The 15,803-nt window shown below is 34.6% G+C and overlaps 1 protein-coding gene across 1 annotated transcript in view; it reads left to right on the forward strand.

The window, feature by feature from the left end:
• Positions 1 to 15,803, forward strand: part of TRIO (trio Rho guanine nucleotide exchange factor) — a 515,315-nt gene that overhangs the window by 404,994 nt on the left and 94,518 nt on the right. Inside the window, exon 34 of the mRNA XM_044665522.1 lies at positions 13,174 to 13,417. Within this exon, the coding sequence (XP_044521457.1) occupies positions 13,174 to 13,417 (244 nt within the window). The remainder of the gene's footprint in view (positions 1 to 13,173; positions 13,418 to 15,803) is intronic.

Genomic DNA, 15,803 nt, shown 5'->3' on the forward strand with positions numbered 1-15,803 from the left:
TCCCCACGGCCAGTTTGCATTGCCTTGGACATTCTTGTGGTACAGTCTCAAGCCATTGGCCTCCAGAGTTGTCATCTGCTCTGGGTCATGCCCTCTGCTTCCAAGCACACCCTTGCCCCACACACACACACACACCAAAAACCCTGAGTGCCTCTGCTCCTGGGTGCCACATTCAGAGCACCCTGACCAGCCTCCAAATGACACACCACCCTCTCAGTTTCCTGGAACTTCTAAATCTGTGTCCTGCCACCTTCTCCCCTGTAACTGCTCCTGCAGTGGTGGGAGATGAGAAGGAAACTTTCCATCTGAAATGCTTCCCTAAACATGGTAGGTGCTGTAATGGCTCCTTTGTAAGGTTTTCATAAAGAGAACTCAGAATTTAAGCATTTCCTCCTTCAACCTCTCTAGCAAATATTGAAAAGCCGGTTATATATTCTATCTCACCTCTTAGATGTATTTCATTTGTGATAAGAAAGGGGAACTATGTAAAGAAAACTAGATAGCACAACAGCTTGGAGCAAAGACAGTCACAAAAACTTTTAGCAAAATCAGGTGTATCCTGTAGAAAAGCCAACCTAAGCCAGCAGGGTTCTCCAGTTATTAAGTTGTCTTGTTGGATCTTAGGTAATAAAGCTCTTATTTTTTATGGGTTTTTTAACTTAGTTGTTACAATTCACTTGGGTCTGAGACTTGGCATGAGCTGCATCTGGGATGTTAGGGATGTGTATGATTGTGTGCATATTTAAACTCCAGTTGTTTAAATCACCTTGAGAATGAGGCAGTAAAATTGAGCTTGGGAATTGGGACTTTATGTAATTTTTTAAATATCAACCAAAAAGGTTCCTTTTATCAAGTGACATTTTGCAGGAACTTGTTTGGATTGGCATAGTTGCTTTACATAAATTGAAAACATTTTAATTATAAAGATCACAGACCCCTAAATTTTAAGTATATCTCAAATTTTAAAATTTTATAGTATCATAAGAAAACATTTCCATTTTTCCCTAAAATAGCCATTCAACATGATTGAGAAAATGGTGCCTTCTTTAACTGAAATAACAGCAAATCCATTAATGAAGTAAAATTACAAAAAACCTACTACATAAGATGGAAGAACCTGAATCTTCACCCGTCAGAAACTTCTACTTGTGCATGACTGTTCTGTATATTCTCCATTAATCTTTCAGAAAATAAAATGGAACTATGGCTGTTTCAAACCCTTGGATAACCTGAGTTTCCTGTATAACAGAGTTGACCTCTTTAAGTACAAAAATCTGTTTTTAAATTTCAATTCTTTGTTTGGAAATCTATCCCTGCAATTCTCTTACTTTTTAATGAGAATATACAAAGCTTGTAAATTAAAATTTGGTTTTAGAAAAGTAATAAGTATTTTTCTCCACCCCCCTACCTAATTGAACAAAAAAAATCTCTCATAACAAGCTTGTATATTCAAGTAAAGTAAATACTAGTGCCTATTTTATTTATTAAGCATCATCACTAAGTGTCTTGTAGAAGATACAGAGAAGCTCCTCTCTAGGACACGGGCCACAAGATGATGCGTTCTTGTCCTTGGTAACATATATAACAAAGAAAAATACATAATGGCCGTTGGTCCTGTGCAGATCCCTTTCTAGTTCTTCAAGTGATTATAACATAATGACAGGAAGCATGGCATAGGCTGCTAGGAATCACAATTTTTAAGCCTTCTACAGACATTAACCTGATTGTTGGTGCTCTAAATGTGAGGCTCCCAGTCATATCAATATTAACATTTTCCCTCTAATTGAAAAGAGAAGAAAATAAAAGAATAACTAACTAGAATGAGGCCTTATGCATTCTCCACTGAGAGGTGAATAAAGTAATCACCAGAGTTGGTTTCATTATACATCCAAGGGAAACAAGAAAAATCATTTCCTAGGAAACTTGGTCATCTCATCTTGCACAGCTCGGGATGAGTTTAAGCAAAAAGACCACCCATGAAGATAATTGCTGCTTATGTGCCAACATCTGTTCAGAGGATGAGGAAGTAGGAAAATTCTCCTGAGAACCCAGTGAAACCCTCCAAATTAAATATTCAGTAATACTTAGTGAGTTCAGTCCAGAAGCGGGCATAGGATAAATAAGTAAGAAAATAAGATTCAAGCTTCAGAAAAGAAAAAGGACAACAGTTGATAGATTACATAGAAAACACATGTTTTATAGCATAGATGCCTCAAGAAGAGAGCTAGGAGGCTCCAGACATGCTGAATCCTGCATAATACTATCAGAAATGAACTTTCTTAAGAGTTAGGAAATGACAGGTTACCAATGTGGAGTCATTGCTAACTCAACTAGCAGTGGACATTCAGCTCAAAATTGATAACAAGTTATAAGAGTAAAAATCAGAACAGATGAATTATCAAAGCAGCTAGTGAATATGAACAATTCAGAGGTACATGAAAGAATTATGAGAATTGTCTCACAGAAGTAAACAAAACAGGAGAATCATATACTCAATGTAACTTAAATAAACAATCTTAAAAAATAAAATGCAATAAAAAACAGGCTATTGGACAATGTTAATTTAAAACGATATACTTGTTAATAGTAAACTACACAAATGGAAATGACACCTACTCTCACAGTATTTGGCAAAAGTGCTTTTAAAAGTATGGAGTTGTTTGTAGAAACCCCAAAATATAAATAAAAAACATAATAAAATTACAAACAGAAAAATAGATTAGGTATGTAATTAAAGCAGCTCTAACAATTTTAAAAAGCTATTTGTGTTTTGAAATGGGTAATGGATAAAAGAACAGATACCAACCAGATCAGATTACCAGGATTTCCTGAGCAGATTAAATGTCAATTATTTACCACAATGAGGAAACTTCTCGAGAAGAACCTAAAAATGTGCCAGAGTAGCAAACCTTTGATTTCCTTGCCAAGGGGAGAAATATGGCAACCAGGTGCTGTTGAAGAGTATAAAATTATTTATAAAAACTTATATATAGGAATAAGGTCAATTATTATGAAAAATATTACCTCACCAAACATCAGTAAGTGTTAGAGAGAAAAAAATATACAGAAATTTCGGTAATTCAGTTAAACTAGCTCATCCCAAGAACATTTGAAGATAAAAAAAATAGGAGAACATAAATCAAAAATGACAAAAAAAATTAACTCTTTCAAAGTATTCTTTCAAACAATGATAGTGTAGTTTGCACATTTGGACTCTTAACGTATGAGAATCTAGAAATGTCACTAAAGAAACCAAAGTTGATAGAAGTAGCTGTACCAAACCTTGCAAACTCAAAAGAGGACCATGAAGAAAATGATACAAATTTGAAGATATTGAGAGATATGGCCTATCTCAAGATAAATGTTTTAAAGGTTACTGAAATTCATGGAAAATATCTCAATCACTAATGGAAAAAAAGGATGTAGAGAAAATGGCAGAAACTACTAACCCATATACCCATTTTCTCATTTCTGCGAAATGTTGTGTATGAAAATAATCTACTCAAGTACCCAGGATATCCTTGTTAAAAGTATGGTAAAAGAACAGGTAGTTTCTTGCAAGTAATTATCTTCATTAGGTTTATAATCATAAATTGACTGTGAACAGAAAATACATAATCATCTATTATTTAGTTTTTAAAAGCATTTTATTTAATAAATCAAAATACTGTCTTAAAGATTCTCTTACAAGATGTCCCCCACCTATGTTAAAATCATAAAGGATTTCTTGAAAGATATGTTATTTTTAGTTGTGGTCATTTTCCTAATCCTATTTGGCTGAGTAAACTAAGGCAAACGGAGTGAAGCAACTTGCCCAGGATCACGCAGCTAGTAAGTGGCTTATGCCAGATTTGAACTCAGGAATGTGTGACTCCAGGTCTGACTCTTATCTACTGTACCTTCTGGCTGCCCTTAAAAGATACAGCATTAGAAATAACTTTGTTCATTAACTCTAATATTATTAATATCAAGTAAGGCCTAAAACAGGGAAGGAGACATGCTCTAAATGTGCTTGCCACTGTCATGGAGGATTTTGAATGAATTCCAATTGGAAGAGAGGGATTCCTTACTGAAAATAAGTGTTTATAGATACTTATATCTTTATGTGGCATTTTGCTGATTCTGTCTTTCTCTATAATATTATAGAACTTCCTAAATGAGATTCATAATAACTTAAAGGAATTTGTTCTAACTCTACACAAGGGAAATTAAATCATGTTGTTTAGATTGTGATGCATAGTTGGAAGGAGGCCTACGATGGAAGCGAGTTAACAAATAAAATCATTTCTATTGCCTTATCTGCCCATTCAGTACTTACTGCACTGTTTTTATTAATTACTTTCTAACTGACTGATACAAGTTCACACTGAGGTTCTTATTGAGAGCCAACAAATTTATTCTTTTTATTTAGACTCATAAACTTCCCATAACTGATTGACTAGCTCATTCATTAGATATATCTAAGAACTCTTCTTGTTTTGAAAACCAGTAGATATATTTGTGTTGGGAGAATGGAGAGTTTTACCAGTATTTTTCTTATCCTTTGAAAAAACAAACAAACAAAAAAAAACCAAACCCTGGCCCTGAGAAAATATTTTAAATTATTGACTAGGAGATATCATTCCACTTGATATTCTTGCTGTAATCTCAGATATTTATTTGAATATTGAAATAGTTCTCTTTTGAAGTAAGTCTTAACTGTTACCATGTTCCTTTACATTTGGACTAATGCCTCCCAAATAGAGAGTAGGTGTGAGGAAGCTGTGATTGCCTTTTTATTGGTAAGAGAGCTACTAATAAGCCTTAAGCCCACATGAGATGATTTTGCACAGAAGGAAATATGAGGGGGTGATGACCTGGGGTATATAATACCATTATTTTAGGAATTGTACTGACTGTGCTTAGAAGTCATTCTTTTGTGGCTATTATTAGTAGCACTTTGAATATCTCCATTCCTAATCTCTTTAATAAGTAATCTTTTTGTTGGTTTTTTTGGGGTTTTTTTTTGGTCAACTCTGTATGCAGCCTGCTTTAATTCACAAGACACTTCTGAGAAGGGCCTGAATGAAAGAGCTTGTGGGATGCGATTGTTCATAACAATTTGGATGTATTTTGTTCATAAAAGCATAGAGAAAGGGCTTTTATTAGAATCCTTTCCTTCATGCCCTTTTTTAAAAATTCCCCACAGAAAATTGGCCAAAGCACCCACTTGCAACTGATCTTTAGCACACAAGACTTTAGACTCCTGAAGCAAAGTTATTCATGGAAAGGACTCTAAGTATTATCTATCCATGCTAATCAGAAGCAGCCTTCTCTTTCCCAAACTGCTTTGCACACTCATCACCATCAATGAACATTTCCTCCAACTTAAATAATTTAAACCAGGTATTTTTTGTTGCCAAAAAAAAAAAAAGTTTTGCTGTCCTTGAAACTTATAACATGTCATATTAGTAAATAGTGAACCTAACAATAGCAAACCAGGAATGATACAATTAGGAGATAACCTTAATAATAGATAAATATGTCAGACATCATTACTAAGTGCTCAGGCTAGGCCTATAACTGAAGAGCAGGGCAATTATTAGATAACTCTCAGAATGGGTAATGTATTAATTACTATTCTCAGGTGAGACCCTGACATCAAGACTTCTCAGAATTAGAAAAATGTCTAAATATCTCAGACACCTTCATTAAGTCCTAAGGCCCATTTCAGAAGAGCAACATCTCATTCTATTATGTAATAAATAATAAATCTATGGGCACTTTGGGGATTCAGTGGATAGAGCACAGATGCTGGAATCAGAAAGACTCCTCTTCCTGAGGTCAAATTTGGCCTCAGACTTTTCCTAGTTGTGTGATCCTGAGCAAGTCACTTCACCTTGTTTGCCTTGATTTCCTTATCAGTAAAATCAGCTGGAAAGAAATAGCAAACCACACCAGTATCTTAGCTAAGAAAATCCCAAATGTGGTCACAAAAAAATCAGACATGACTGAAATGACTCAACAACAACAAATCTTTAGATTGCATAAACAATGCAAGAGAATGTAGAGTAGAAAATACTTTAGTCTACTTTCTGTTCTCACAACTATTTTGATGTACTATTAGGTAACTCTTTTATAGGAACAGAATACCATTATGCTCAAATGAGTATATTTTAAATGCATTTCCAAAGAAACCCAGTTGAACCTCATACTACTATTATTTTTATTTATGTAGCTATTGCTATCATTTCATTCTTCTCAAATTATTCATTGTAATGCAGATAGGAATGTTCCTGGGACTACTTGCTATCCTTCTATTATAGTTGTTCTATTGCACAAATGAATAAAAGAACTGGATTTTATAGTCAAATTAAAATGTTAAGATAATATTTCATCTTCTTGGAAAGTATCTCAGAACTCCAGTATTTCATCCCATTCTGACCAAATTTTTTTCTCTCATCTTTTTTCTCCATATTTTAAAAGCTTTTCATTCACATAATTTTGGAATTATGAGTATTTGATATGGAAAATCTGTTTTAAAAATTATTTTTAGGTTTATATGAGTTATTGTTATGTCCAAGAGGTTGTAGGCATCATTTTGGTCTGATTCTGATATAGGTTGTTAATTGAGTTCTCAAGAATATTTTGTGTTCTGCATTTTTAGTATGGACAGTTGTTGTCATGTGTCAGACCAAGAAGTATAAGGAGCTTCTGATGTAAAATTCTAACTTTCAGGTGACAGTCATTAATTATCACTATTGGGCCACAGATGGAGAAAAGGATATAAGTTGTTGACTTGATGGTGCAAAGATTGAACCAAAATTGTTTTTTTCTACCAGGTATCATCTAAGCCAAATATTTTCATTTTTAAAGGGCTCCTGCTAGAGAATGTGCTAGTTCTGTGAGCTAGTCACCTCCAGAAAGCATTGGAGTAGCAGGTATACACTTAGCACAGTGCCTGGCACATATTAGGTGCTTAATAAATGTTTATTGGATTGAATTACTTGTGTATTTTATACACAAATAAACACATACCCCATACAGCAGCCTTAAATTACTGAATAAATCTCTGTAAGGAGAAAGTCACTCAGGATATTTCATTTTCATTCAACTTGGCAAGACAGAGGAAATGACTCCCTTTTACGTTTTTTTGAAAAATACTTTTGGTGTCTGTCATATAACAATGAGGAACTCCCTACATTCTTTCTCTATCATTTAAAATTAAAGTTGAGTTGAAGTTTCCTAACTTTTGTCATGCTTCTAATCTAGAAATACTAGAAATTCTCATTAAATTTAGAAATCATAGGTTTTTTAATAGTTATTTTATATTTTTCATTGGAATTTCCTTCATCATGAATGAATAAATAAATGAATAACAACCCTGATTATAAAGTCACCACCTTAAAATAAGACAAGCTTAGAATATCATTAAGAGCTGATAAAGACTGTGGACATCATTTAGTTTTGTCCAGGGTGTTATCAAAAGAATGACTGTGATGAGTAGATGTCGGGAATAAATATATTGCTTCTAAGATTTCTTCCAACTATATGATTCTACGGATCTAATAATAATAAACCAGGTAGGTTAAGTGACTTGTTTGAGTCGACAGGACCAGGACTAGAACACAAATCGACTAATTCCCAGTCTAGAGTTTTTCCCACCATATACTTCCATAGCTCTTTGAAAGCATTTAGTATCTTGCTTTTCTATTTGTATCCCCAGTGCTTTGAATATAAGAACTTAATAAATGCTTTGCCATTCATTCATTTGCAATAATGTTTGCCAAAAATGGAAAAGGGGAAAAAAAAAAGTCTCAGAATCTGAGAAGCAGAAAAGGCATCCTTTTTCATGTTTCTAAACTTACAGATAATTCCTGAAGGGATTATAATGGTTTTCATTCATAGGTCATCATGAAAAGCTATTATGGCTCTACACATCCTAAGCATGTCAAACTAGGGACACATATGGCCTTAGGATTCCAAAGCATATTCTCTAGTGACTTGTTTCTCTAAAGACAACCCATCATTTAAACAAAACAAAATCTAAACCAATCACTTTCACATCTGAATTCTGGAATGATGCAGAGCAGAGCACTGGAACTCTCTGCTATCATGAGTTTGATCTTTGAAATGGTAGGTAAAAATTGTGTTGAACTTCTTACCAAGACACTTATACTCTCTATATTTTAGCAGAAATTGGAACATTCTGGATTAGCAAATTTGTTTTCAGAAGAACTACATTCAATCAAGAAATTAAAAACCATAGAGCTGTTAACACCAAGACCAAATTCCTGGTAGACTTTTACTGCTTTGGGCTAGAACATGCTTATTTAACCCCCTGCTAAACACAACCTTTAAGAGAGGAATTATGCAGGGTAAAGCCCATTGAGCCTCACGAATGCTGCCTTTATACATGCACACATATCTATATATTGCATCCTCTGGGAACATTTAATTCTTTTACTGACTTGTGTTGACTGGGTCCATAGCACTTCCTGAAAATAATTTAGAGGTAATTTCTTATGTGTTTTAGAATAAGAATATGCCTGAATTTCCCCCTTCTTATGCTCTGTCAAGTTCACAGCTGTTTTCAATTGTTTTTGATTGACTCTGAGGAGACCTAAAAATCTGTGCCAGAAAACTAGGGCGAGCTCTTAATTACCCATCTTGGGCGGCCCCTTCCTCCCCCCTCCCCTACACACACATCAGCAAACTCCTTGGCATAACTTTCTGCTGCCTGGAAGTTAATAGTGCTCATAAGAAAGGGACAGAAAAGGGGGTGGGTCAGAAGGAGGTGTAGTTTAATGTTATACTTCCCAGAACTGGGAAGCCAGATTGTAAGAAACAATTTCAAAAGAGCAGGATTAGTTTCTAATCAAGATTAGAAATCACTAATTTACTTTTTGCCACTATGAACAACACACATGTACAACTAGGATTAAGTTAGAGAGATTGGAAAGCAGTGGTCATGGGAAAGCTATGAGGTCTGTCCAAACTCCCCTTCAGGGGTTATGTCCTGGGATTTGGGGGAAGGGAACAAATGAGTCCATATAAAATGCATGTCATGGAGGGGGCTTGGCAAGATGTGCTCTTAACTTTTCTCTTGTTGACAAGTTTTATTTTCCTTAGAAAAGCAAAAGTTTCTGCTTTGTGTTAGAAGGTCTAACCACCTGAGGGGGGGGGGGAACAACCTGTGGTTTTGGGAAGAAAACCTAGAATCTTTTCCATGTTGAGACTTTTGCCTTAAATCTAGAACCTGCTGATATCTGTATCTCTGAATTAGGAGAGAAACAGGTCTATAAAGTTTAGATAGATATTGGACATTTGTTAGAAGCTACTTTTATAAAATAGCAAAGATGAAAGTTTAATCAACATTTTAGTGTTCATCCTTTAGGAATAGTTCTTTATAATTTTATGAGTGCTTCATGAAGTGACTTTCTTTATTCTAAACACCTGACTACTAAAATTCTCATTCATTCGCAATAAACTAGCATTTGTATAGTCTGTCGAAGTTTGCAGAAAGCTTCAAGTTTATTTTATTGATGATATTTAATTTAATATTAAATTTTATTAATGATAATTGATTAAAATAATAATATTTATTTTAAAATTTATCTTATTTCAGTCTCCTAATAACAACCCTATGAAGTAGGTAATCAAGGTATAATTATCATCCCCAGTCTACAGGTAAAGAAACAGATTTAGGTCAAGTGAGCTGTGTAGGGACACAAGGCTAGTTAATGTCAGAGGTGAGATTTGCTAAATTAGTTCTGGCCACCATTTCCTATAGCTAATCTTAGTTGGACATATGTGCCCTTATTCTTTTTCACACAGACACAAGATCTGTCATCCTAAGAATGAATCTTGAAAGCTTGCTACTATATCACCCAACTCTGTTCTTGCCCTTTTAAAAAAAATTATTTTTTGTGACATTAAAATACCCAGTTAATTCCCTCTTTACCCCTTTCAGAGAAGACATCATTTGAAAAAAAGATGTGTGCATTAGTATAATTATGTTTTATTTCTTTTTATCTGTTCTTTCACTGGAGGTGAGCATATACAAGTCATTCTTCAAACAATATTTATGTTGCTCTGTACAGTATTCTCTTGATTCTGCTCATTTCACTCTTTATAATTTCATGTAGGTCTTCACATGTTTTTTCAAAATTAACTTGTTCATCATTTCTTAGGGCTAAGTATTTTTTTTTAAACCCTTATCTTCTGTCTTGGAATCAATACTCTTGTATTGAAGAGTGGTAAGGGCTAGGCAGTGGGGGTCAAGTGACTTGCCCAGGGTCATACATCTAGGAAGTGTCTGAGGCCAGATTTGAACCTATGACCTCCTGTCTCTACGCATGGTTCTCAATCCACGGAGCCACCCAGCTGCCTCCGCTCATTCGTATTCTGTCGAATCATATAAAGAGGTTTTGTGTTGTTTTTTTTTTTTTAAACTTGTATCTTATACCATGAGTTCCCTAAACCAGTAGTAATACTACTACCAATCTCCAGTCAGACTCTCCATCTTCACTCTCAATTTTTTTCTCAATCAGAAGGTACTGATTTTACTCTCTTTTTAGATTACCCTCCCATTATTTTTTAATAGCAGATGCTAATTGAATTTCCCTTATCTTGCACATAATGCTGATTTCCTTCTTTTATTAGCAATTTCAAATGAAAAATCTCAGCTAAATGGAAAGAAAATATATCCTTTATGTCAATCAAAAATTTTGGTCATACTAAACTACCAAAGAATTATTTTATAGAGCTAGAAAAATTTTTTTAAAAATTCATCCAGAAGAACAATCAATAATATTAAGCAAATCGATTTTAAAAAGAGGCTTAAGGAAGGTGACCTCTCAGTTCCAGATTTCCAACTAAATTTCAAACTAAATCATCAAAACAGTCTGGTACTGGCTAAGAAATACAGTGGTAGACCAGTGGAATAGATTAGATATACAATATACACTAATAAATGACTATAGTGATCTAATGTTTGATAAACCCAAAGATCCCAGCTTTGGGAGTAAGAACTCAAAATTTGTTAAAAATTGCTGAGAAAACCAGAAAGCATTTTGACATAAACAAGGCATAGACTAACATCTTGCACTGCATAACAGGATAGGATCAAAATGGATAAATGATTTAGACATAAAGAGTAATATCATCAGTAAATTGGGGGAGCATGGGAAAATGGATCTGTCACACCTATAGATAAAGGAAGAGTTAATGACCAAACAAGAATTAGAGTGGATTATGGGAAGTAAAATAGTTACTTTTGTTTACATGAAATGAAAAAGCTTTTGCACAAACAAAACTAATATAGCCAAATTTAGAAGAAAAACAAAAAAACGGAAAATTTTTTTGCAGCAAGTTTCTCTGAAAGATCTCGTTTCTCAAATTTAGAGGGAACTGAGCCAAATTTAGAAAAATACGAGCCATTCCCCAGTTGATAAGTGGTCAAAGGCTTATGAATAGGTAGTTTTCAGAAGAAGTTAAACCTATCAATAGTCTCATGAAAAAATGTTCTAAATCACTATTAATTAGAGAAATACAGATTAAAACAATTCTGAAATACCACCTCATGCCTGTCAAATTGGCTAACATGAGGAAAATTATTGGAGACTATGTGGGAAAACTGAGAAACTAATATACTGTTGGTAGAACTTTGAATTGGTACAACCATTCTGAAGAACAATTTGGAACTATGCCCAAAGTTCATAAAACTGTGCGTAGAAAAGGGGAAAGGACTTGCTTGTACAAAAATATTTATCTTTTTGTGATGGCAAAGAATTAGAAACTGAGAGGATATATGTCATTTTGGAAATCACTAAATAAATTATGGCATGTGATTTTGATGGAATACTAATTTTCTAAAAGAAATAATGAATAAGATGGTTTCAGAAAAGCCTGAGGTTTATATGAACTCATGCAAATTGAAATGAGCAGAACTAGGAGAATATTATATACAGTAATAGCAATATGACATCAACTATGAAAGTCTTAGCTACACAAATCAATACAGTGATACAAGACAATTCTAAAGGACCCATCACAAAAAATACTCTACACCTCCAGAGAGAGAACTGATGAACTCTGAATGCAGACTGAAGCATATTTTATTTAAATTCTTTATTGTTTATTTGTGTTTTCTTTTTCAATATGACTAATATAGAAATACGTTTTACATGACCTCACATATAATTGAAATCAAATTGTTTGCCTTCTCAAGGAGGGAGGGAGAGAATTTGGAAATGAAAAATTTTTTAAATGATTGTTTAAAAAAATGTTACATGTGTCTGCTCTAGGAGATAGTAGGGAAGAGGGGAGAGAAAGAAAATGAATCAACTATGGAAAAATATTTTTAATAAATAAAACTAAATTAAATTTTAAAAATGTCACACGTAATTGGGAAATATTTAGTGAAGTGAATAAATATAATTTAAAAAAATTTTGAGCAGCAGTACTATTAAAGAGATTTTGAACTAAGATTTAATCTGATTTCATCATGTTATGTCACAATAGTCTCAAGACAAAATTAAGATTAATTCAGTGCAGTTAAAAAATAAATCTATGCCATGCAGCCAGTTATAGTGGAGGATTTAACATAAACATGCCATTTATACTTATCAGAGGATGGAGATATTATAAATTGAAGTTTCTCAATTACAGAAACTTTTGTACTCTTTAACAGAGCGTCAAATAAAAATGACATATGCCTCACAGAGCTATAATTTCTTCAGTGTGAGTACTTTCTCAGACAATCACCATTCTACTGTTGCCTCAAAATTTACCTCTCTGAAGCCAGCCTGATTGCCTCTCCAAACCTGGTTAGGCTGGTCCTCAGACAGACTTATTCCATCACCAGGCTTAAATTCAGGGTATTTCTAAGATGGTCAGACTTGCCAAAGTTTGAGTTCTTGTGGCTTAGCCTTTGGTAGGTGAGGGTCCCCTCTGGCCACTATTAAGTGACATTAGAGGGGGAACTTAAGTGAATGATAAAACTTTTCACCAGACACTAGTGTGTAAATGATCATCCGAATACTTCCAAAAGGAAATGTGTCATGGAGTTCAAGAATTCCTAGGGTCAAAAGTTATGTTCATGTGAATGGAAACTTGATTCCTAGCCCCGAGTCCATTGCTAGAACTGCTAATCATTTTCTAATCATTTCTATGCTCCTCTCTCTTTCCTAGCTGTCTGGTGGCTGTGAGCTCACAGTAGTGATCCACGACTTTACAGCATGTAACAGCAATGAATTGACCATCCGCCGGGGCCAGACTGTGGAGGTCTTGGAGAGGCCACACGACAAGCCCGATTGGTGTCTTGTCCGAACCACTGACCGGTCTCCTGCTGCAGAAGGGCTGGTTCCCTGTGGTTCCCTTTGTATAGCCCACTCTAGAAGCAGCATGGAGATGGAAGGCATCTTTAACCACAAAGGTAGGAAACAATAAGCCACAAATAACCAGGTGCCTTCTGGAATACCTATTTCTTTCTCTCATGCACATTTCTTATTTTTTTGGTGACATTGTGCTTTCCTTTGATGCTCAGCAACTCCTTGATGTGGAAATCATTCTATACAAGGATTGGTAGAAGGAAAGAGAAATACTTCAGCTAGAGAAAAGAAAATTTAGGTTGGGACAAGGTAGCTGTGTATTTGAAGATATTTAAATGATTGAAGGCATATGGAAGAGAATTTAGACCTTATCTTCTTGGCCCCAGAGAACAGAACTAGAGGAAACTAATTGTGGAGAAGGAGGGACAAGGTTGTTAAGAGATAGATTCTGACTTATCCTTTAAAAAAAATAACCTAATATTAATAGTTGTCTAAAGTGAAATAGTCAGTTTTGGTAGATAGTGAATTTCATATCAATTAAATTCTTCATTGGAGGCTGGGCCTTGTGGTTGTTCAATTATTTCAGTCCTGTCTGTTGCTTTCTGACCCCATTTGGAGTTTTCCTGGCAAAGATACTGGAGTGGTTTGCCATTTCTTCTAGGCATTATAAAGATGAGCAAACTGAGGCAAATAGGCTTAAGTGATTTGCCCAAGATCAAACAGCTAGTAAGTGTCTGAGACTAGATTTGAACTTAGAAAAATGAGTCCTCTGACTTCAGGCCCAGCACTTTATTCACTGTGCCACCTATCTGCCAAAGATATATATTTCTCAAGTAGAGAAATAATTCCCATTCAGAGATGAGATATACCATCATGTTTAAAAAAAAAAAAGACAAAAATTCTTTTCACATGAATTAGTTGAGCAAAATGTTCTCTGTCCTATTTCTGGACAGAAATTATTTTTTCTTACTTCCAAGGTTAGGATTTTCCATTTATTGTCTTAGATTTCATCTTATTAGATTTTGCCCATTGTTCCTGCATGTCTAGAACTTTTTATATCCTGATTTTGTCTGCCAGTGTAGTTAGTCTCCTTTCCAACTTGGTCATCTGCAAATTTGATAAGAATAGCTACACTTTCATTCGGGTCATCAATAAAATTTTGAGTGAAACTGGATGCTAGAGTACTTCACTCAAGTGGAGACTCCAGACTGGCTTTGGCTCATTTATCATCATCTCTCTTTTAATCTGGTTCTTTTCTTAAGTTTTAATATTTATTTGTTTGCTCCATTAAAATAGCCAGGTAGCTCCCTTCCCCCCATTAGAGAAGGCATCATTTGGCAAAAAGAAACGTGTATATATAAAATTACTTTTTTTGCTTTGCTTATTTCTGTTTATCAGTTCTTTCTCTGAAGGTGGGCACATACAAGTCATTCTGCAAACAATTTTTCTGTTGCTGTATATAACGTTCTCTTGGTTCTACTTGTTTCAGTGTTTCATATATTTTTCATATGTAGGTCTTTCCATTTTTTTTAATTAACCTGCTCATAATTTCTTATGGTACAGTAGTATTCCATCACAATCATGTTCCACAATTGGTTCCAAATAAACCTAAGTATTCTTCTCTGGTTCTCCTTTCTCCATGTTCTCCAAAAGGTTATCATGAAAGGCTTTTTTAAATGCTTCACCACAGTCCAAGTGGGATTTGTCCACAGTATTACCCTAATCTTCTGTTATAGTACCCCTCTGAACAAAAGAAATGAGGTTTTCTGTCATGACCTTTTTTACTGAAGCCACACTGGCTCTTCAGTCAGTCAATTAATAAATAAGAACTTAACAGGTGCCAGAGATACAAAGCCAGAAAATGAAATTAACCTATACCTACTATAAACCATGCTTTTAATAATCTGTCTTAGATACTGCAAGGAATTGAAATGTCACTTGTTGGCCATAGCATAGTGGATAAAGGGTAGAAGCATTGATTTATGAAGAACTATGTTCAGATCCTGCCTCACTAGCTATGTAATTCTGGGCAAGTGACTTTCTGTAGTTAGTTTCTCTATTCACAGAAGTCTCAATTTTTGCATTTTGTGGTTCCTGACAGTATTCTTATAATATTATGTCACTCTTTGATATTCATCCTTAATTACCTGCCAAACCAAGAATGAATATAAAAGAGCAGCTTCCAACTACTGTGTGTCTTTTTAAAATTTTTGTTCATCACTAGGTTTCCTATGCAGCCATGCTCTTCTCTTTCCATATGAGAATCATCTGGGTTTGTGTGGCTGAGAATTGTATTAACTGAGATCATCCCATCATCCTGGAACTGATTTCCTTCTCAGAAGTCAGAGCTTCTGGCTGTCAAATCCACCTGTCCTTTTCTGGTCTCTTCAAAAATCATCTTTGAAAAAGTCTAGAGGAGTCAGTCAGTTCCAGAATAGTAGTTCCTCTTGTCATTTCTGAACGATGAAATCAGCAATTTTTCAAGTCAAA

Source organism: Gracilinanus agilis, chromosome 1 (genome assembly GCF_016433145.1).
Source record: "Gracilinanus agilis isolate LMUSP501 chromosome 1, AgileGrace, whole genome shotgun sequence".
In the NCBI taxonomy this organism is placed as follows: domain Eukaryota; kingdom Metazoa; phylum Chordata; class Mammalia; order Didelphimorphia; family Didelphidae; genus Gracilinanus; species Gracilinanus agilis.